This window comes from Equus caballus, chromosome 2 (genome assembly GCF_041296265.1).
Source record: "Equus caballus isolate H_3958 breed thoroughbred chromosome 2, TB-T2T, whole genome shotgun sequence".
NCBI classification, from domain to species: Eukaryota; Metazoa; Chordata; class Mammalia; order Perissodactyla; family Equidae; genus Equus; species Equus caballus.
Genome location: NC_091685.1, coordinates 119,020,783 through 119,044,778, shown reverse-complemented (window position 1 = coordinate 119,044,778; position 23,996 = coordinate 119,020,783). Strand labels below are relative to the sequence as shown.

General features: G+C 38.0%; 1 protein-coding gene across 50 annotated transcripts in view; it reads left to right on the top strand.

The window, feature by feature from the left end:
- The window catches only part of ANK2 (ankyrin 2), a 618,697-nt gene that overhangs the window by 410,429 nt on the left and 184,272 nt on the right, over nt 1-23,996 (top strand). For all 50 annotated transcript variants that reach the window (XM_070259760.1, XM_070259771.1, XM_070259758.1 and 47 more), the window contains one exon: nt 14,175-14,276. In XM_070259760.1, the coding sequence (XP_070115861.1) occupies nt 14,175-14,276 (102 nt within the window). The remainder of the gene's footprint in view (nt 1-14,174; nt 14,277-23,996) is intronic.

Sequence of the window (23,996 nt, the reverse complement as noted above, 5' to 3'; positions counted from 1 at the left end):
TGGGTGCAGACGTGACACTGCTCATCAGGCCACGCTGAGGCGGCGTCCCACATGCCACAACTAGAAGGACCCACAACTAAAATATACAACTATGTACTGGGGGAATTTGGGGAGAAAAAGCATGAAAAAAAAAAGATTTGACACCAAGTTTTAAAATTTAGCAAGTCTGCCAAAATTTACTTGATCCACCAAACTTTTCACTAGTTTAATTCACATTGGCCAGTGCTGCTTGGTGCTCCTATTTGGCCAACTTCACTTTGTTGAACTTGTTCCTTTATTTTTGTTCATTTCCACAAATATTTATTGATCTACTCTGAGTTGGGTGCTGTGCTGGGCAGTAGAGTCACAAAGATGAGTGGGTCATGACTATCTACCCTGGAGGGCCAGGCTAGTTGGGGAGATAGACACGTAAACAGATAAATTGGGGCCCCTGCACAACACTTAGTGCAACATGGTGCTCTTATCACCAGAAGTCAGCAAATATTTATGAGTGATTGAATGCTCAGGGTGTTAGGGAACCCCAGAGTAAAGAAGTGTGTTCAAAGTTGTGCAGAGAGGGTAGGTTGAGAGGGTGTTCTGGAGAAGCTATCCCAAGCCTCTGGGAAGTAGACCCACAGGCTTCACTTAATACAAATTCTTGTAGAAGTCAAATAATAAAAAACAACTAGTAGAGAATTCTCCATTTTTCATTAAACTTGGCTTAAGCCTGATTTTTCTTTTAAAAGGGTCTTGGGCATCTGAACCAAAGCTTAGTTCCATGAGATGAATTAGCCCTGCTTTTGTTTCTAGTTATGTTGGAATTAGGAGTTTCCTTTTCAAAACTTTCTTTACATTTGATGCCAATGCTCTTCTCTCAACAACTCAAGAATGTGCTTTGAAAGCTGCCTCAGAAGAAGTTCAGATATTCTTTGAAATGCAGTAATAACTAGAGGGGTTTTTATTGACTGATTTCCAACAGTGGGATTTTGTACTATAAGTTAAAATGTTAAAAAAACAAAAAAAAGAAAGAAAGAAAAAGGCAGTGCAAGCTACCAATACTTGATTCGCTAATCTTTTTTCCACTGCCATGTGTCATGTACTGTAATTAATCAATTACACATTTTTTTAGCCGGTTTTCCATCCTATCTTTTACATTTCAGTGTAAAATTTCATAAGCTGCATACCTTGTATAGAGTTAGAATCGAATTGCTCAAACCATCTTGATGATTGCAGTTCAAAGCACAAGGGTAAATTTAGAAAGTTACAGCAGGTCACATCCATTGAGGATATAAGCGATATCTCAGTTGTGCCCGGGTCTTAGGGGAAAATGTCAGCTGTATGATATCAGTATTCTGAGCTCATGAGACACCTCTTGTACAGAATTCTGTTTCAGTCTCACTGATATATATCTCATATATATGTGTGTGTATGTATATATATATACATATATGCATACTGCGTGTATATACATATGCATATGTATATATGTATGTACCTGTATATACATACTGCAATGTACAGATGTACTGCAGTATATATATATACTGCAATTTCTATTTAACAGCACTTCCTGGCATCTCATGCAAGATGTTAATGGGTGAATTTCCCGATTCCTAGGAGTTTTATGGACAGAGAAACGGTAAGGAGTGAAAGTTGCTCTGTGGCCCGTGTCTTTGTCCACACTCTCTCCTGGACTTCTTAGTCTTGCATTTTCAGCACACTACTGTGCAGCAATAGCTCTTCAAATTTAATCAGTCCAAAACTATTGTGCTCTCTCCAATTTTAGGGTTTTTCTGTTCCCCTGGATTCCAGGTCTTGATCAGACGCGTCACTCATTACATGCCAAAGCTAGACGTCTCCAAGTTTTCTTTAATTTCTTCTTTTCCATAAACCCTCAAATTCAATTTCCCCCAGTTTTATACCTTCTTTTCCCTACATATATGATAAATCACTTCTTTTCCCATATTGCTGTCCCTGACGACCTTGCTCACCAGGTGTATTGCAATAGTATCCCAAATTGTCTCACCAACTGCCTTCTCTTCCCCCTCTAACTCATCCTCCATGTGTTCCAGAGGGATTATTTTAAAACAACATCTGATCTTGGCTTTTTCTGTCCCTTCACCTACAGGATAATACTCAATCTTCTTATTACGGCATACGAGAACATTCATGGTCCGGGCCCTGCCTGACTCTCAGAATTTTACTTCTTGTTGCCAACATGATCGTTATAATTCACATACAACTGATTTACTTACAGTTTCCTACACACTGCGTTCTTTCACAACACCGTGATGTTGCATCTTCTGTTCCCTGTGCCTGCTATGTTTTCCACCTGACTTTCCACCAGCAACTTTATCAAACACTATATTGCTGTTCCTATTCTATATCTAAATATAAAATATGTTTGTAAAACAAAGCAAGCGTCTATTGCTTGGACTACTGCCTCTAAATGGATCTCTCTGGATCCACTTTTGCCCCTTCTAATTCATGGACCATATTGCAGCTGACATTATTATTTTATTTTAGAGATTGGCACCTGAGCTAGCATCTGTTGCCTTTTTTTTTCTCCTCCCCAAAGCCCCCCACTATGTAGTTGTATATTCCAGTTGTAGGTCCTTTTGGCTCTGCTATGTAGGACGCCGCCTCAACATGGCCTGATGAGCTGTGCGAGGTGTGCGCCCAGGATGAGAACCAGAGAAACCCTGGGCCGCCAAAGTGGAGTGCACGAACTTAACCACTCGGCCATGGGGCTGGCCCCTGAAATTATTTTTTAATGCAGATCTTAAAGTCTTTTGAGGGGATGGATCATGTTTATTTCTTCTACATTCACTTCCTTGATCTAACACAGTGCTTGGCACACAGTGCTTCAAAAGTATTTGTCTGACTCTCAACTAAATTGTTGCAAAGGACTGGTTAAATATTTTAACTATTTATTGGCAAAATAACCTGTTGTTTGACTAATTTATTCCACTTTTTCCAAACTGAAGCTATGATTTTTCCAATATGTACACCTTTAGACAGGCACAACTATAGATCTTTTCGGTAATTTTTTCAGTGAGTCAAACTGGGACGTGATTTCCTTCTTATACGGTACGCATATTACATATTCTTTAGAGTTTTTTTTAATTTAATTTTAAAAAGTTTGTTGCCATTCTGCTGTGTACCACAAGGCCAGCATGATGGAGATCAGGAAATGGATGTAAAAATAATTTTATATATTACATTTAGCATAATGCTGACTTAATTAGGATTGGAATTTCACCTTCTAAAGTTCATTGTTTGCACTCACTGTCCATGTAGATAAACACAAATGTTCAAAAGAGTCTAAAAGCTGTGCATGCCCTTTTGGAACCCACATACTTTGGAGAATGGGGTAAATAAACAACTTCTCAAAAATTATATGCACATTAGAAAGATGAACCCTTGTGATCTTACAGATGACAATGAACGTAATAGTTTAATGAAAGGGACTAGAGACACACAAATTATTTCTAATAAACAACATAATTATCATGCTGAAATTCCCGACACTTGATAATTAGAAAGATTTTCCCCAAAAAATAGAAACTTCAAGGGCGGCACAAACAGAGTTCTTGGGTTTATTCTTCCTAGAAAATTAAAATATTGTCTTTGGACCACAAATGATACAGAATGTAATGAATTTGAATTCCTATGTTATTCTGGAGTGGATATTAATATTGTAGAACTTTACTAAAAAAATGAAAATAAAATATTTGAATAACTTATGCATTTTCTCTGAATTGATCTTTTTTTGAAAATGGTATAAATGAGTTCAGAATTGCATTTAAACAAGTAGAGTAAGGTTGTCATGGTGTGTGGTTGATAAGCTATAATTAAGTGATACTCCCTAGAAAAATCAGTCTGACTGACACTTACAGATGTACTCCAGGCTGTTGTAAACAAAAAGCCCTTCTATATTTCCATATGCATCTTAACAGACCCCACGAAAATCAACGATGTAAGGATATGTATCATGACAGAAAAATATATGCAAGTTCTTTGAAAATAGAGGTCATATTATAAAAGAAGACATTGTGAAGCTGTCATTGCAAGAATGCATTTTTTTTTTTCAATCCTGAATAATTCAGTGCTAAAGAAGCAATCTACTTTGTAGTGTGTGCTGTCCATGAGGGTGGGGTCAGCACCTCTTCTATGCTCTGTCACGAAGCTGCTTCTGTTTGAGTGATGTCTGCCTCAGAGCAGATGGTCTGAAGATGAAGAATAATCAGACCAATGGGGATAAAAATGCGATGCTTACCTCAAGGGGGCAATAGTAAATTAACACTGTAGGATGCCTCGCTAATAAAAAATTGATGAAATATATTTTCACTTGTTCGGGTTTGTTTTTTCATATCCTGACAGTTCTAAAGGCCTTCAAGGGAGACTAAAACCTAATTCAGGTCTATTTATCCTGACCTTAAGTATAGCAGTGGGATGAATTCTAATATATCTTTCCCCTCAAAATGTCCTGTAATATTTTAAGACGCTGATTAGTCAGGGAATGAAAAGAGTTTTGTGTAGAGAAACTCCCTTAATGAAAGAATTCAATAAACTGTTCCTACCAATTATATCAAAAGCTTTGTCTTTTTTCTCCTGACCCAGATGTTATTATAGTTGGTTGTTATTCATTTATAAAACCTACTTCTTTTATGATCAGTGACAGTCCAAAAGGAAATTCCTTTGGAAATTTGTGAACAGTACATAAAAGCTTGATAAGCTCTTCCATGTTTTGACCCATATTCATTTGGCGCATGTTGAGTTTAGGATACGGGCAGAACATTTTACAGAGATGTCCAGCTAGTTGGAAATTAGGAAAGAGATTAGGTCTTGGATACAGATTGTTTTCATTATTTTACACACAATTAATACCAGTTGGAGATCCCAAAGCAGTGATAGAGAACTGTTTAGAATTCAATCATTTATAGATGTGGTGTGGCTTATTAAACTTCTATTGTGGAGCTCTAAGTTTTCAATTATTTTCATTATTTTTATTGTTAACATGTTAAATGCAGATTTCCTTGTTACTTTAGCTATTGAAAATATTAGGAAATTTTATGGGAAAACTATAATATTTGGTATAGGATTTGTAGAATAGTTTGCTTGGTATTGCACTGTCAGCATTTTGAACATAAAAAAATAAGCAGAACTTTTCAAATACATCAGTTCAAGCAACCCCTAGTGTTAGGGGTTGTGTGTGGAATTAAACAATGATATTATAAGATAGCTCTACACCCAGAGGAACCAGTAACAAAAGTGGGGCATCCTGGTCTCCTAGTCATATATCATTCTCTGGAGGATGATAGGCTCTTTAGGAAGAAATATTAACCCTTGATAAATAGTTTAATAACCAAAGCAATCATTAAAGTACTTACTGAACTGAAGCAGCAATGTCTTAAATCTGTTCATGTAATTGAGGCCTCTCAAAGCGTATCTCATCACTTGAAAAAAATCAGAAGAATTCAATTGCAATGTTCTTCCATTTAAGTTTTTAAGATGAATCTCAAGTTATTTAATCTTACATCTGACCTATAACTATAGCAAAATGTTTCTCTTATTATTCTGATTTTCTTGGTAGAGATTTATAAATTTGTGAAAGGAGCCACAAATATTTCCATCTACAAACTTACCATTTTCCCATTTAAATTCAGGAAAAACTGACTTTTTTTTTAGTGAATTTTTTTTTTTGCAAGGAAGGATTCGCTCTGAACTAACATCTGTTGCCAATCTTACTCTATTTTTTCTGTTCTCCCCAAAGCCCCACTGGATAGTTGTATATCCTAGTTGGAAGTTCTTCTGGGTCTTCAATGTGAGCTGCTGCCACAGCACTGCAACTGCCAGACGGGTGGTGTGGTCCTGCAACCGGGAAATGAACTGGGCCGCCAGAGCAGTGAGAGCGCTGAAACTTAACTACGAGGCCATCAGGGCTGGCTCTGACATTTTGTATCTGATGATGGAATTTTTGAGTTCCGCAGGTGTTTCAGAATCATAGGCAGAACATATGCCTAGAATACAAGCAATCAAAACCTTTTGATTTTCTACCTTGTGGGAAGTTTCTTAGATTTTCAATTCACCATGAAGTTCGATAGGAAACTGAGAATGATAAACGCTTAAGAAAGTTTCCACGAATCTTTGTAAAAGTTCCCATTTTAGTGAAAGTTTCAATGCATCTCATTGTAATAAGCATCTTGGTAATGAGCCTAGTTATAGAAATATTTTATAAAGCCAAACTAATGTCAGCAAAATGGTCACTTTTCACGTCAGACTTCTACTGTGTCATGAAATGCTAACTGGGAAATTCATATTCCTTCTGCTCAATAATTCTTTAAAATATATATATATATATAAACACTTTTGAAAATTTCATTATCATGTAGTGAATTTAAAGTATAAAATATTCATCAAAAAACAATTATCAAATGTACATGATGATTGTCTTTCCTGGTTTAGAGTTTCTGTTCCTACTAGTTTAGGTTTTTTGTGTTCTTGTGGTAGTAATTCTAATTCATTAAGGAAGCATATTATCACATTATTAATATTTGACTAAGTTTTCAGAAAAGTGAGTGTCAGAGAAACATAAGTATACAAAAATTTTTTCAGATATAAAATTGTCTCAAACAACTTACTTCACCTATGTTTATCCTAGAAGATTTAACAACTGAGATCTCTGAACCAAATCTGGTCTTCCTGGATTAGTAGTAAACATTTTGAATATCAGAGGAGTATTATTCGTACAATTTGGACAAAGGATAAGAGAAGTGGAGTAAATTTCACTAATGCCAAATGAATAGTATAATTAATGTATGATCAAGTAGAATCATGCAGTTTTTATAATTACAAAGCCTCATAGACGTCAGAGCAACTAAGAAAAGATGCTCTAGAATTTGACTTAGCAACCCTTCTTTTCAGTTAAAGAATAAAATTGTGATATTTAGTAGTTTGTGTTGTCTCATAGACTGTGTAGTACCTTAAATATATGCAAATATAATTTTCATTAAAACTCTTGCATAATATGAATAGTCAGCATTAGAAAACGTGCCTCCACTGTGAGAAAAAGATACGGCTTTTGAGTACTAAGGTTTTCATCTATTTACTCTTCAGTGATTTTTGTCACCATTGTATAAGTTAGGAACTTATTTTTCAGTGTCACCATCTTTTTTAAGTAAACATTTCATTTAATTATAACATACAAACAGAAAAATGCATAAATTATAATATTCATTTGATATTTCTCACAAAGTTTACATGCCCATTTAACAACACCCAGAACTAGAAAGCAAAACTACAAAATTTCCAGCAACCAGACTCCATTTTCTTTCCAGAAACTTCTGACTTCTAACAGTACAGATTAGTTTTGCCAGTTTTTGAGCCTTGATAAATGGAATCATAAGGATGTACATTTTTGGGTCTGATTTATTTTGCTTAGTATTATTTTTGTGAGAGCTGTTGATGTTGCATATAGATAGGGTTCGTTCATTCCTATTCCCATTGTTGTGTAATATTCCAGTTTTACTCTCTTTTAAAGTATAAGAATTGTACAAGGGAGTCACAAATCTCAATAGAGGATTGCAAATAATGCTTTGAAAAGGATGGAATTGGTATGCTGTAGGCAGTTTTTACATTTCATGGATGATAATCTTAGGGAAAGCATGATGAGTGAAATAATTTAGTGTGCTAGTGGAAATCAATGTCAAAATGTAATAAAGATAAAGAAAAAAATCCTTGTTTTATAAAAATATCATTTCAAGTGATCTTGCATAACAAAAAGGTATTTGCTTAAAATATTCAGGCATAATTTATCTGTTTAGTTAAACTTAGACATTGTTCTGATCCCAATTCTCAATTTTATTTGTTAATAAGTATCTTAGATAATATTTTAAAAGGAAAAACATGAACGCCTATATCTGAACCAATTTTCTTAGCACATAGGTTGCTGGAGTAAATAATCTGTGGGGAAGCTGCATTAACTCTCTAAGTATTAGAGCATCTGTCAGTATTTTTCATTTAGTGGCAGTCTAAAGACCGATTGAAGTGAACCTGAAAATGTGTGTTAGTCTGCATGTTTGAACTAAAGGGAACAAACTTTTGCTTTACAGCAGTTTTTGTTATTAGTGGCGGCTGAACGGAAATTATCAAGTGGGATTTTGTGGTGTAAGGTGTTTTACCTGTCGTTTATGTGTTCTCACTGGAGGAGGGCAACTTGTGGAATTCTTTTTAAAAAGTTCCAGTACATCTAGTGTGCAGTACTCATTTGCCCCTAAATTTCTGTTTTATGACAAGATAATGATAACAATTGGAGCTACTAGAGGAGCTAAATTATTTAAACAATCCAGCAAAAGTATGATTATTTAAGTAAAAGCATTGATATATCACAGAGAGTGCTACAAATCTTCGTTGGTGGAGACAGACCACACAGACCCAGCTCTTTGTCCTCCTGCACCTGCAAATATCAGAGTATTTTCAAATACTCTGGTCCTCTGGTAACAACCTTCATTTTTAAAAAGATCACGTGGGTGCATCTGTACTTTGATTTGCTGTTGTTTTTTGCATTTATGATTTGCAAGAAAAACCACAATTATAAAACAAACTCAGTAAGTGTCCTCTGTGCCTGTCATTGGGCTAAGCACCTTCAAATCATTGTATTTAATACTTCCAGCAACTCTATAAAGTACCTTTATTTTTGCTAAGGAAACTGAGACCCACAAACACCAGAGATCATGCAACTCACGATTTGCTGAACGTGGATTTACCTTATCCCACATTCCTAGGAAAGACCCAAGGAACTATAGAAATGTTCCATATTTCATGATATTCATATTAAAGTTTTTCCCCTCAACTTATTTTGATAAATTTTATTTATTTTGTATTGCTATAAAAATGTGGATCTCGGGGTAGGAAGGTAAGTGGCCCTGTTTTTACAAAGCAAAAACTGCATCCTAAGAGAATAAACAAATTCTTCAAATTCCACAAGGAACATGTGTTTTTCTTAGGGCTCATCAGTCAGCAGATATTGGTGGCAGGCGCGCTATAAGCCGGGGACAGTGAAGAGAGGGGCTCTGCCACACTCTCTCTGGGCTGGGAGGACGGCTGGCTGACTCCCACCGTCGGATGAGTGCTTCTTAGACTGGAATGATGTATCCATTCTTTTAAAGTATAAACAAAGTTCATGACCTCTGGTGTTGTTATTTTTGTTATAGTGTTAATTAAATGTAAAGATAAAACTACACAAAACTGCTTAAAATCTTAGACCACTACTAAAAAGAAAGTTTTACAAATTAAGCATAAATGAAACTACAAAATTAGTATTATCCAAATAAATGACACCAACCTAATAGTATGGATAGAATTGTCTAAAACTAAATCATAGATAATGGGTTTAACAGTAAAAAGATTTAATCTCCGATTTCTGTAATTTAATATGCTTCTGAATTTGACTTCAAGGGAAACCATATAAAGAAAACCTTTTTTTGTTAGCATGTTGTACAAACCATTATAATATGTTTAAGATTTTGTTTCCTACTTCAGAATTATAAGACTGAAAGCTACCAGAGAAATTTGCTAATGTCAATTTTAATGGCATGCCATTTGATAATCGCTTAAAGCTCTGTTTATTTACTTGGAGGTGAAATTAGTGTTGTGGTAGAGATGTATACCTAATCCTTTAAAAGCTAAAATGGGAGCTGAAAAATGTTTCCCTGTGGATTTTCTAGTACACTCACTGCTAATGGTCGGTGCAAGTTGGACCATACAAAGATAACACAGAGCCTCATGTTTATTTGCAGCTTTAATGTGCTGCTGCTGATTACTGTGCACTGTGTTCTTTTGTGTTTTTTTTTCAAATTTGGTGAGGAAGATTGGCCCTGAGCTAACATCTGTTGCCAATCTTCCTCTTTTTGTTTTCCTCCCCAAAGCCCCAGGCAACGTTGTATATATCCTAGTTGTAAATCATTTTAGTTCTTCTACATGGGATGCTGCCACGGCATGGCTTGATGAGCAATTTGTAGTTCCACGCCCAGGATACAAACCAGTGAACCCCGGGCCACGGAAGCAGAAAGCATGAGCTTAACCACTCGGTCATGGGTCAGCCCCCTGTGCTCAGGTTCTTTTGGCTCGTCATGTCTCTACCATCCTGCCACATATGATGACCAGATTCTCTGATCACTCTCTGTACCATGGTAAAACTTTGTACATATCATGCATCTATATGTCATCTATACTTCGCTTGTTATGCACTGAATTATAAACACAAAGTCATATACCAGAATTGCATGGTTGTACTCAGTTAAATGGTAGCCATCTAGATGACCTGGAACATGCTTATATTTTCCTTATTAGGTTATTATTGAAATGAACGCACAGAATTTTTTTAAAATGGAGCCCTGTGGATCCCTAGACCCTTTGGGGAAGCATTCCTTTGGGATATAATGTAGCTCTGTGAATGCACATTCCTCTGTGCCTTTCATGTCCACCCTGCTGGGTGCTAAGAAAGTATTCTGTTTTTCTAACATTCAGATACAAAAAAATGTACAGACCAGTGTCAAGAAGAATTTAAGAGGAAATTTTTCTTTCTTGGCTTGAGATGCCACACTAGGGTTGTAAAGGGGGCAAGTTTTAATGTCATCCATCTGTTGCAGATTAAAATACATGGGGCTCAGTGTTTGAATTCCTCGTTCAGGGTCCGACTTTGCAGGCATCAGTACAATTGGTTTTAGGAGTGAGAGTCCTAGGGACACAGAACGGCAGAGCAGGAAGAGGGCGGTCTTATATTCATCTGACACTTTCTCCAGAGGACTTGCTCTTGCCTCATTTTCTCTTTATTGTGCTTTTTATGTGTGAAATCTCCTGGTTGAGCCAGGAGACAAGAGTCTATTTTGAAAGCATGCTTTTCCCCTTTTTTATACTTCACTTTAAAATTCTGACTTTTCTCACGCTCAGAAGGAAACAGCATGGTCAAAATTGCTGCATCTCTCACCATGAGTTTCTCAATCCTCTTTCTTCTCTGTGTTGATCGAAGATAACCAGATCGACTACTGTTTACCCTAAGCTCTTGTGTCAAGAGCTTTAATCCCAGATTGACCTCGTTGTAGCATAGTGTGTACATGCGTCTATGGGGCAGGGAGAGAAGAATATATATTTCTGTGCACATCTATACTTTTGACCTTCAATAATGTCAATATCTGTACTTAAATTTTGAAGTCTCATTTTAGTTTTGTTCTTGAAATCCATGTTCATGAACCATTTATAATCACACTTTCATTGAATGCATTTTCTCACTTTGGGAAAACTAAATCTCTTACCATGCTTCCAGAAGAATCCAACTTATAGCAAATCTACTATGAAATCTCCTGTGACTCAGCTGTTGAAGAGCTCCCTGGCAGGATGGCTCAGATGTTACAGTTCCATTGGGTCCAGCCCCTCAAGAACAGTGGGAACATTTTTTGCTAAAATTTCAGGGACTGGCTGTAAGTCTCTGACTTGCATCTACTCTTCAGAAGTTTGATTCAGAAAAGAGAAAACCAGTGATGAAAACATGTTATTATGTAACAGCAAAAACAGTCCTTAATGTCACGTCCAGTCCCTAGAGAAGGCTCTGAGAGGATCTGTTGGGTGCTCCTCAGTGACGTCTGCAGCTCCCTTCAGACCAACATCTCCCCCTTTAACTTCCACAGTGGTGTCTCCGGGTGTCTCTTAATCCCTTTGGGGTCAGATACTTCCTTCTGTTCTACCTGTTCTTGGCATTCTTTTTTTACAAGAAAGATACAGCAACCTGATCTTAGGTCCTACGGTTAATCATATTAGGCATGTACAGAGAGACAGACAACTGGGTTTTTCACGAGAGTGTACTTTACCACCTCTTTCCTCATTCCCAAATGAATATGTTTCTAAGTAGTTTATCTCAGGCCAGCTCCTAATTTTTCTAGGTGTATATACATGGGTGATAAATGTGAGGACTAGGATGTCAGCTGAGAATTCTCTCTCCAGCTGAAGCACTCTATTTAGCAAGTGCCATGATTTACAGAGTGAATATGTAGACCAAGGGCATCAGATAACCATGGCTATCAGAAACAAAATAGATTATAGCTCATAGGTTAGGAATCTGTAGTAACATCTGCCTTGTCACTTTGGAGGGGTGAGGCAGAAGAGCAGATAAGACTAGCTCCAAAGCTGATAAACATGAGTTAAATCGTGGATTTTCCACCGAATGGTTTTGTGACCTTGGAAACTTTCTAAACTTGTTTCCTCACCTATTACAGGAGCATAATAATCGTTCCTTCTTCATGGTATTACTGTGAGCATTAATGATATTATACATATCATACTTAGCTCTGTGCCTGGCTTGCAGTAAACACTCAATAAATATCACGTATAATTAATATGCCTCACATACAAGTTGGAAGTACTTTCTAGGCGCAAATGTTAAGATATAGCACATAGATTTATTTTTTAAAACTATATATGGGAAATAATATTGTCAAACTTTCTGTGACCTAATATTTAATTTTTGTTGTCTTATGGTAAATAACATTTCCTGTGAGATATTGACATAACATAGTGAGTAGTATTATGTTTCCCCTTTAAGTGCTGTAGCAAGAAACTGAAGGTGGAAAATCTCCCTGAAATTTAGAATTTGCCCCAAACTGCAAAGTAATTCCATAGACTAGGCATTTAAAGATGAGTCACAATTGGGTCCCTGCAGCATTGCAGATACCCTCGGGGCACCTGCCACGGGCACAGCTTTCAGGAAGGACGACAGTGAGGCATCAGAGTGGTGCAGGGAGGGAGGGATATTAATCACACCATGAGTCATTTCTAAGGAATCAGCATGAGTTCCAGATGTATAGATTTCAGGCATCCCCTTCAATTTTTCATCAGTTATCTCTTTGACTTGTAAACGTGTAACCCATTGTGGTATTTCGGTTAAATGTGAGCTAATTTAGTCCTAGGGTTTTCAGTCTTCCCATGTGTAAATCATTTTAACAGTATCAAGTAATTCCATATTTGAGACTCTCAGAGAAAGTCCTTCCATTTCTATCTTTGTGCATCGTGACCGGTGGTGATAAATAGTTCTGACAGAGTGTGCCAGGAGCCCCTGCTGAGTGCGTTCTCAGAGGGAGGGAGGCAGTGTGGCCTGCTGAGGAGAATGTTGGGTTCAGAGCCCTCACACCTTGTCTCACATCCTAGTAGGGCAGTGACGTCCCTTGCGTGCTACTGCTTTCTCTCTAAACAGATATTCTATCACAGGAAGAATTATAAAGTATGCAAGTGTCTTAGAACCTGACAAACGTTTATCATCACTATTGTGTTAAGCTTTGAAAGTCAGGCTCTTGCAGCAAGCTGGAGGGGCAGGGTGCCTGCCGCTGGGCCTCTCGAGCAGCTCTCCTCAGGACCTTCCATGGGGAAAATTCAGCCAATTCTTCCCGGATCAGATTTTGAAAGGAGTAGGTGAGAGATAAGGACTTACAAAGCAGTGTACATCAAGAGTGATCATCTTTACCAAGACATTTTAGTCTGGTATTATGTCAGCTTGTTTAAATTTAATCTTGTTTTTCCAAAATCACTGGGATCACAAAATTTGCATCAGCCCAGTCCACACCTGCCAAGTAGTGCTATCCTCTTTCCTCAAAGCATCCTCGGAGCCTTCTGTTATTCCCCTCTAATGAGGACAGATGACTGCTGAGTGACCCCTACTCAGCCTTCTCCCTGAGACTCATCTGAAAACCAAACAGTGAAGGAGAGAAAGAAGAAACCCAGCGTCTCCCATTTCTTTTAGTCTTCTGATTCCTGTTAGGCTCGACATTAGGCTCAGTATAAAGTCACTAGCATCCTGTAGCTAAAACGAAAGGGTCATAGTGGATATGGGGATAGTGTAAATTCGTCTTCCACTGTGGCTGAAGATTTAGAATAAGTCAGTAGCAATTATTTTCATTTTAATGGTTCATTTGCATTCTTTAATAGAGTGTATTTCCTATTCACTTTAATATCCTTAAATAACTCTCTAGAAATATTGTGAAGTTGCTACCTTATACTATGAACCATTATTCAATGTTTAAACTCAGTATTGAAATTTTTAGGAGCTAATATTTTCTGCCTTGCAGTATAATCATTCTTGTCTTTTCGTCTTCGACGTGTCTTTGTTTTATCAATAATTGACTAAAAGTCTTTTCTTTTTCTCCCAGTCTGACAGCAATGCAAGCTTCCTCCGTGCTGCCAGAGCAGGCAACCTGGACAAAGTCGTGGAATATCTCAAGGGGGGCATAGACATCAATACCTGCAATCAGGTGAGAGCATGGCAGCTGGCTTGGGATCAGACAAAGAAGAACCACTCGTTACCCACAGATGTATTACAGCAGCCCAAAGTTATTTTTTGTCCTCGTTGAATTTATTAAAGTGTCACTGAGACTTATGAAAATCCATTTTCTCGCCTTTAATAACTTTTGAAGCCTCAGACGTTTGCATATAGAGCTAACTTTGCTGGCAAAGTAGATAGGTCAAAAATAACAATGGAATTCCACTTTGTCTGTGAAGTGACTTTGGCCACCCTTAGCTGGAATGTTGACCAAGAATGATGTTTTACTTCTCATTTATCATCAACTAGTTCTCCAGGCTCTGGCTTCTTTTCTTCTCTGCTGTATGCCTTTTACTCATGCGTAACTGATTACAATTTGGGATAGAGAACTAAGAGGATAAAATCAAACTTATCCTTTTTTCTCTTAATTAGTTTTAAAATATGGATTAGAATGGGAAGAGGTTGAAACTATGGGCTTAAGTGAAGGGTTTGCATTATTCATTCATCACATCCGTTTGATGATGACTAGACAACATTACACATTTTGGATATTATTCGGACCCAGGGATGTTGAGATTTTTATATTTTTGACGAAGATTTTTACGCCCTGAATTAAAGTGTCTAGCGGACTCCACTATTTACTATAGTGTGCTAAATGTTGATGGTGAGTGTGTGTGTGTGTGTGTTTGACTGAGTGAACTGGAAAGTGAATAATCCTGGCTAATTTTAAGTTAACAAGAGGTAAATTTCGTTGTTGGATTCTAAGTCATCTTCAGAATGCCTGTTTGTATCCTGGAATATATGGAGCCCAGTTATGTTCAATCTATAGTCCCCCAATATCTTCTCATACTTAAACTTACTCTCCTCTCTAATTCCCACCTGCTGATTTCCAGCATAGAAGGCATTGCCACTGATGGCAATATTTCTTATCCTTTAGAGGAGCGCATTTCTTAGCATTGAAAAATGTGGAGTGCTGCTTGCTGTTGGGAAAGGCAATCTACTGTCACCCTGAGAATCCCTGCACATTCTTTGGGGTGTGACAAGAATGAAAGGCCCTGATTGCACTTCATCTGAGCCATTTCTGAGGGTGGTGCTTGCAGGGAGCAATAGGGATTAGATAACACCTCCTCTCAGACGAAAAATAGACTTGTTTCTGCTTATTGTAAAAGCTGTGAATCCCCAAGTTCAGTGTTCTTCTTTAATATAACCCCACTGCATGTGTAGGCATCAACCATTGTCCCTTGCATCACTCCCATGGGATTGGGAGGCAGGTGTGGGGAACTGGTACACTTAGCCACTGCTTTTGCTGTGAATTATAAAGTCCTTTGTCTCTGACCTAGGAGACTCATGTCTCCTAGATTCAGCATCGTGACACAGTAGCAGTTTAGCTTTTTAGCTTGTAGGTAAGATAAAATCCCAGCCCTTTGTAGTTTTTGACATTGACCTATGGAATAAAGCCAAATTCCTTTATCCCAATATATAAGATCTTCATATTCTGCATCTCCATTCCTTATCAAACTTATTTTCCCTTATAAATCTTTTTATTTGACATGTTTTTAGTGCTCTTTTGAATAATCAAGTTGAACTTTAGGTACATTAGTTACTTTAAAAGAGAAAGAACATCCAAATTCCCATACGGACATGTGAACATCTTCCAAAAATGCCTATGAAATGGAATATAAAATATTTTATAATTTTAACATGTTGCTTTAGGTTTTTTAAAGTGTATTATTATATATTACCCAAATTTAATGTTAATTCATTAACTTTCTAAATTTGCAGTATGCTAGAGAATGGACAGTGAAATTATTAGATCATTTAGGTAAAATTATGATAAATAATGCCAAAAAAGGAGCCCATGGAAAATGAAGTTAACCTAAGTGAAACTAAGTCCACTTCATCCTAAAGTATAACAAGTGTATTAATTGTATGAAAGATCTTAGGGTTTTTTTTGGAAAAATAGTCTCTCAGCAGTAAATACTCAGTTCTTACCAGCTTTACAGACCACCCTCAGTTCTTGGGTTACCTCAAAAAGTTTTTAGCAGCTTCACATATTTTTCTAATAGTGGCCAACTGTCCACTAACATATCATAAAAAGGAAGAAGATTTATTTCTGTGAGAAGACAACACGATGTCACGAAACCACACAAAACTTAGAGCCCAGAGGCTCAAGTTTATGTTCCAGCTCCACTCTCGTCACATCATTCCAGTTCAGAAAGTGACATTTTTCTAATTTCTAAAACAGGACAATAGCAATACATTCAGTGCTTACATCATTGAGTTGCAGTGTAGGTTAAATTATGAAATCTGAAAGGAATTTCTAAAGTGCATGTGTTCTAATTGTCATTACTGTGTATAATTCACCAAGAATAAAAAAAGTTAAAATTGACTTCCACACAAAATATGAGATTGATTCTCTTCAATCACCTGAATTTACTAGGCAGTAAGTAAATGTTGTTGTCTCGTATTGGTTCTTTATTATTACTATTCAAGAATGTACATTAAATAGAGATTAGGGAATTAAAGTCACTGAAGTTAACTAATTAGCTACTATGTATCAGACTTCCTGCTGGGGCGTTCCATGTGACGTTTCGTCAGTCAGCGCAGACGAATGTCATGAGGTAGGCATTCGCCCGAGTTTACAAATGCAGAAACTGAGCCCACAAGCAGTTCAGTGATGTTCCCAGGCTCACTCAGGTCTGTCTGTCGCCCACGTCCACCTCTTCTCTACTTCAGAACATCTCCCTGAGACATTCGGAGCTGCACTTCAAAGTGTACGGTGGTGGTATCCTTTATCTGGAAGCTCAAATCTTATTTTTAATCTACCTTTGTTAATATAAAAAGATCTTTATTCATCCTTAGATTAACATAGTAGGTAGTTAGAGGAACTTTTAAGTCAAAGAGCATCACCATCGGGATTACTACTAAAAGTCAAATAGAATAGGGAACAGAAAATATTTTCCGAACACCCAGGAGGGAAAAAGAAGCAACTGGTAAGTCAAAGTATTCCTATTTCTAAATATGTAAAAGCTCAAAGCTATGATGGCATATGAAAGCAGAGAAGAAAAAGTATCCTCTCTTTTGCTTGTAAGCCCGAGTTTCTGGGGAGCTTTATGACATGTAACATAGAAACCAGGACTTTCCAGACCTTGTTATTTCTCAACGAAAGGCAGTCTGGGCTGCACCGGCTTTCCAAAAATATCGCTTGTGTTGGCGTGCTAAGATTCCTTAGACTGATATTTGGATGAAAATTTTTTTCTTCATAAAATTGGTCTCATAACTACCATGAGAATTTTGAAATTTAATCCAAAAATACCATTTGGCTTCTAATCATTTAAAGGCTATGGGAAAAATTCATAAATTTGGCAGAAGATATTATTCTTAAAAAAAAAAATAAAACCAGCTTCAAGTTTTCAGTTTTCTTCCCCAAATGGTTATAAATCTGTTAACTTTTATTTTCTTTAAAAGATCAAAGTGGTAATTTATTTATCTTATCATCTCTTGTACATTCAGAAAAGAGGCTAAATCTTTGCATTTGCTTCCTGTTTCTGAAACTAATGTCTACTCATGCTTCTCTTACTTATGCAGTATTTCCTCATAATCTAATAATGTTATAAACAAGGTTAACTTCCAGACATTAAAAATAGACTCTATAACTTGTTCATAAAAAATTTATAGCCAGTTACAAGTCGATAAAAGCCTCAGAGAGTTCAGATACTTTCACCATGTATAAAATTTATTAGTTCTACTGCAGTGACTTCAAAATAAAGGGTATCACTTATCATTTATTGGACGTAATTCTAGATATGACACTAAAGGTTAACGGTTCTTAAATTGTCCTGATTTTTGGTCTTGACTTTTTGCCGCGAAGGTGTAAAAATGCAAAATTATCAATTAGATCCTGTTTCTCAAAAACAGAAGGCAAGGTCTAAAGCACCATTTTCCAAATAATATTAATGTTCCTCAAATTGCAGGCCTTTAGCAACAAGAAGGTACACCCAACAATGACTTTAGCATATGCTCACATACTTATGACTCAGACCACAAAAGCATTTTTGGAGGTCACATTAAAAATGTGTGTGCTGGAATCCAAATTCTCATTTATCCTCTTACCAGCCGAGTGACCCCGGGCAATCACCTTCTCCAAAACTCACTTTTCTCAGCTGTGAAATAGTGATCATAAAAAGACTGAGGTCAAAGGGTTGTTGTGATGATTAAATTATATGTTTGCAAAATGCTTAACAGAGCAAGCATTCAATAAATATCAGCGAATGGTAACCCTTATTATAATACTGTAATCTTTGGATATTGATTCTCAACCTCCACTTTAGCAAGAGTGATGCTGGTTCTAATAGGCAGGACAGAACATAAAAGGTATTAACACAGCCTGTGTCATCAAATAGGAAAGATCATGTTAGTAGCAATTTGGTAGCAATTACTGTTTATCTGGGTTGCGTTAAACTAAAGTCTTTTTTTCACAAATGCCATTTAGATCCATCTAGTCTGGACCTCTCTTTAAAAATGCCCGAAACAATTCTGTTAGCCTGGGACTTTCTAATGGCAACAAAAAGGAATAGCAGAGAATTGAATTCATGGAATTAATGGAATATGGAATGAACTATGTATTGTTTTCTAACCAGTTAAATGAGGCACAAATATATGTACAAATAATGGAGCTATATATCTATGTGTTTATTATTGACCCCTCATTTACAAGACGCAAAAGGTGGTGCAGCTGTCTGGTTCTGGTTTGCCTTTGGAGACTGTATTATTCTCTAATTTTCTTCCGGGCATTAACACCAGTCCTTGCTCTGTAGGGGTTGCTTCATGCAAATTATTTCTGAGACTGTCTTCTTAAGTGCTCTGCTGCAGTGGGTTAGATTGGAACAGAGAACAATTTATTTTCTGGGAATTCTCTGGAATGCTCTCTATGACTGAAATATGTGGATTTTAATATATAACTCCCAGGCAGCCACTCAACTCTTCCTAACTCATCTCAGATATTATAATCACAGCATTCTTTTGCCAATATGAACTCAGGCTCATCATTTGTTCATCTATTTATTCAAACGTGTGCTGTTATTTTACTATGCGGAAGGCACTGTCCTAGGTGCTGGGGGGATGGAGCAGTGATAAGAGAGGCAAAGACTCTGCTCTCAAACAGCTTACAATCTAGAACCTGAGAGGAGACAGACAGTCACCAAGGAAGTAAGTAAAACATATAGAAGGAGAGATGGCAGTAAGTGAGAGGGAGAAAAATACAGCCGTGGAGGAGAAGGAGCAGAAGGGGCGCAGAGTGTCGTTTTAGATAGGATGGTCAGAAGAAGACCTGAAGGAGCTGAGCAAGGAAGCCCTGCACTTTTTGGAGGAGGTACATTTTAGAAGAAGGCTTGATATGTGCGAAAGCCCCAGGGAGAGAGCAGCCTGGCGTGCTCAAGGCCCACAAAGAAGGCCAGCGTAGCTAGAGTAGGATCACGGAGGTGAAGAGAAGGAGGATGTCGGGGCAGAGCAGAAAGGGCCCCCAGGTCAGGGAAGCACTTGTAGGCTATTTTAAGACCTGTGGCTTTAATTCTGAGTGAGAAGAGAAGTGATTAGAGAGTTTTTAGCAGAAAAGTGATGGAAGCTGACAACTTGTGAGAGAGCACGGGCAGAAAGAAGGCAGGCCTCTGGAATGCTTCAGGTGAGAGATGAGGCATCCTATATGTACTAGGGCAGCGGGCAGGAGACATGGAGAGAAGTGGTTGGATTATGGATCTGTCTTGAAGATAAAGCTGATAGATTTTGTTGAAGGATTTAATGTAGGATGAGAGCAAAAGAGAGGAGTCAGGGATGAAGGTTGGGGTCACAAGGAAACTAATGAGAATTAAAGTTTCATTAACTGAGATGGGGAAGACTGTGTGATAAGCAGATCTGAGGGAATAATCAGGTGAGTTTTGAACATGTTCAGCTTGATTTGTCTATTTGATGCCCAAGATATTGAGTAGGCAGTTGGATGTGAGTCTGGAGTTCAGAGAAGAGGTTTTGACCAGAGAGATGTATTTTCGAGCCCTCAGTGTTAATGTTATTTAAAATCATAAAATTGGATGAGGTCACCAAAAGAGTGAGTGTTTATGAAAAATTGAAGAGGTCCAAAGCCTGAGCCTTGGGGCGCTTCAGCTTTTAGAGGTCAAGAAGATGAGGAGGAGCCAGTAAGGAGGATGGGGAAGAGTGTTGAGAGAAGTAGGAGGAGAATCTGGAGAGTGTGGTGTCTTGGAAGCCAAGCAAAAGTTATGTTCAGGTGGAGGAAATGATTAACTCTATAAAATGCTGTTGATCAAACAAGCTGAGGAAGTGACAGCAGCTTAGTAATGTCATGGTACCTGGTGCCTTGATAAAAGCATTTTCAGTTGAGTAGTGGGTGAAAGTCTGACTGGGGTTGATTCAATAGATGATGGGCAGACCACATGCTACTTCAAGTACTCTTTCTATAAAGGGAAAAAGAGAACAGAGGAGGTAGCTGGAAGAGGAAATGGAATCAAGAGAAGCTTTTTAAAAAAAATATGAAATAATAACATTTTTGTTTCATTGCTAGAAAAAAATCAGCAGAGGAGTGAAAATCAATGATGCAAGAGAGAGAGAAGGGAGAATTGCTGGTTGGTGTCCTTGAGTAGATGAGAGGGGATGGGGCCTGGTGCACAAGTGAGAAGACTGGCCTTTGCTAGGAACGTGGATAGTTCAGGAAATGGAAGGGTTTGTGGATAAAGGAGCAGGAAGTTGTGTGGGTGTGGTGCTGGGAGCTGGATGTGGAGTGGAAGTTCTCTTTTAATTGCTTCTATTTTTTCAGTGAAGTATGAGTCAAGGTTATCAGCTGAGAGTGAAGATGGGAGAGGAGATGATAGAGATCGAGGAGAGAAGATGTGAAATAATCATCAAAGAGAGTGAAGGAGAGAGTGATTAAGGGTAACAGAGTGTGATTGCCAGGTGGCATTAAAGGCCCACTTAAGGATCGTGACCAGTTAGCATGTATGCGTGTTCTTCTGCAGCTACATTCAGGCATGGGATCAGATGGAGAGTTATATATAACTAGGAATGTGGTTTAGCTCAGCATGTATAAGATAGTTAGAGGAAGGCAAACAAACTGTATGTATTCGTTGCATACAAGGAAATGAATAAAATGATTATAAAGATTATGCATGAACTTTAGGCCGAGTGAGGAGAGAAGCGGGCACTGCGAAAAGATGAATAGACTCTAGCTGTCAGGGATTGTTGGAGTTGAATCAGTAGATTGGCAAGAAAATAGATGGTGGCCAAAGGATTGGAGGCTTGAAATTGAGATCCTTGAGGGAGACTATATTACTGATAATGACAAGGTCTAGAGTGTCACCATGGAAGAAAGTGGATCAAGTAGAGAAAATGACAAATGATTGGCAGAGAGGAAGTCAGGAACCCGAAAGTCCAAAGTTTTGGAAAAATCACCTACATGTATATTGGAGAAAATGACAATCAACTAGAAGGTAAAATCTTTAAGGGATGAGAGCTGGGATCTAGAGGATACAGGCTGATATCATCTGGAAGTTTATGAAAAAGGAGAAGAAGAAATAGTTTGGAAGAGCGATGGTGGGCCAGGAGCATAAGTACAGCTCCATCGAGTCCAGTGGTTAATTGGGATGTGAAGGGTAAATATCTACCATTTGAGTAGATTTCAGGGAAGCAGTGGTTTAGGTTTCAGTTAGAGCAAGAAGTTTGAGAGGAATGTTTAGAGAAGAGATTTAGCATGCAGAGATGTTGCTAATGACTACAATCATTTGTTCTAGAGCACTTAGTGTAAGAGTTTCAGGAAACGGGAAGTTCTAAGAGACAAAGTCAGAAAAGGGGATACACAGAGGCATACAGGGGTGACATTTGAAGGCATGAGGATTGACCTGGTGACTTGCATAAACAGGGATAAAGAGTATGATAAATTTAGTCCACATGGTCCCAAGCAGATGGTGATGGTTAGCTTGTGGGAGTCATCTGGGGGAAGACATGGGGAGGAGTCCAGCCTGGAGCCTGCAGAGTTCTGGAGTCTCACCTTGATTTCTGCTGTTGGAGGTCAACAGAGGAAAGATCTTGATCCAAATGTGTATTCCACACAGCTCTTCAGATACACACTACAAGCAGACACAGGTAGTGTGTAAGGTGAGATGTAGCTGCCATTCCAGCTTAGTCATTTTTCTGCCTGGTTGTTTCCTTTGTGCCATTCGATATCCAGCCCCTGTGCAGTAGCTGAGATTTTGCCCCACTCATAGTCCAACATTCTCTTTCTTTTGCTGACCATTTATTCTAAGCAGTCGTCTTCCTGTCTTCTACAGAAGTTTCCCAGTCCTTTCCCATCCCTCTCTGCCCTCACGGATTTCTTCTCCTTTCTTTTCATGTGTGTGTGTGAGTGTATGTGTATGCATGTTTTAATGATTGTAACAGAGTAACCCAAATCTCAGGATCTCTAGTTTTTTCGAGGCCTTCTCTCTCCTGGAATAAGGAGAAAATAAAACCTTGTTTTCAGATAGTAACTTCTTCAAATTCTTAGAAATGAAAGAAATAGATGTGTGGAAGAGAATTCAGCAGTCCAGTACTAAGAAGTGGTTGTCCGTTGAGATGGGCATGATCAAGGGTCACTTGTCTGTTAATGAGCCTGTGTATGTCCATGTGTATAACTTGATGTAGGCAGTTGTTATTAGTCCCCTACTCGTTTCTTTTCAGCCTCTTCCCTCACAAATGAAAGGTCTCAGGGTAGGATGAAGGAGTCTGAAATGCGGATGAACAAAAGCTCATAAGGGCACACCTTGGAGCAGGTAATCCATGGCTCCCCTCCCTCCCAAAAGCTATCATCAATAAAAAGAAGAAAGTTCTTTGTGCAGGTTGGAGTGGGCAGTGGAAACAGTCTGAAATGAAACTCTGTACCTTAGTGGGTATCTGAGTTGTTGCTGGGCTGAATGAAGGATGCTACTGCTCTTGGGAAAGAAATTTATTAGAAAACTTATGGCGCAATATTTCCTTTGAGGAATGAGAGAAGACAGCAGTAGTGCCCATGGGAGGCAGAGGAGGGAAGCAGGAAGACAAAGAAGCAATTTATGAGAATCAAGAATGTATTTTCTCATCCAAAGCAAGCACCAGAAGTTCATCAAGAGATTTGTTATTCAAGTTCCCTTCGAGTTAATAGTTTGGACATCAAACTATCAACCATCTCTACAGTCCTTTTTAACAACTCCTGTTAGTGAGATTTTTGTGTCTCTAAAGAAGGTACCAGATCCTTATTAACCAATTGCATTCACAGCTAACAATTTAGCAATATGCAGAAAGGAATGCAAGTTCCACAAACTGGAAACCTGGAACATTGGCAACACTGGAAAATTAAGGTTTAAAAAGAAAGGTTCATGAAATGTATCAATAGGAATACGGTCAAAATTAAACTTAGTGGGGAAGGAGGCTGGCACTGAATTACATGAACCAGCTCACAAACGATGATTTGTTAACTAGGATTCAGGCTTCAGCGTTGTTTAGTGAAAAGGGCAGTACTCCGCTGGAAGGAATGAGACCCAGGATTGGCACATAATAGGTATCCAATTAATATTTGATAAATGGATGATTGAATGAACATGGACTTTGGGCCAGTCACTTAAATCATTCTGAGTCTCAAATTATCCATTTGTGAAGTGGGAAATGATAATACCTACGATATCAAATAATAGTTACC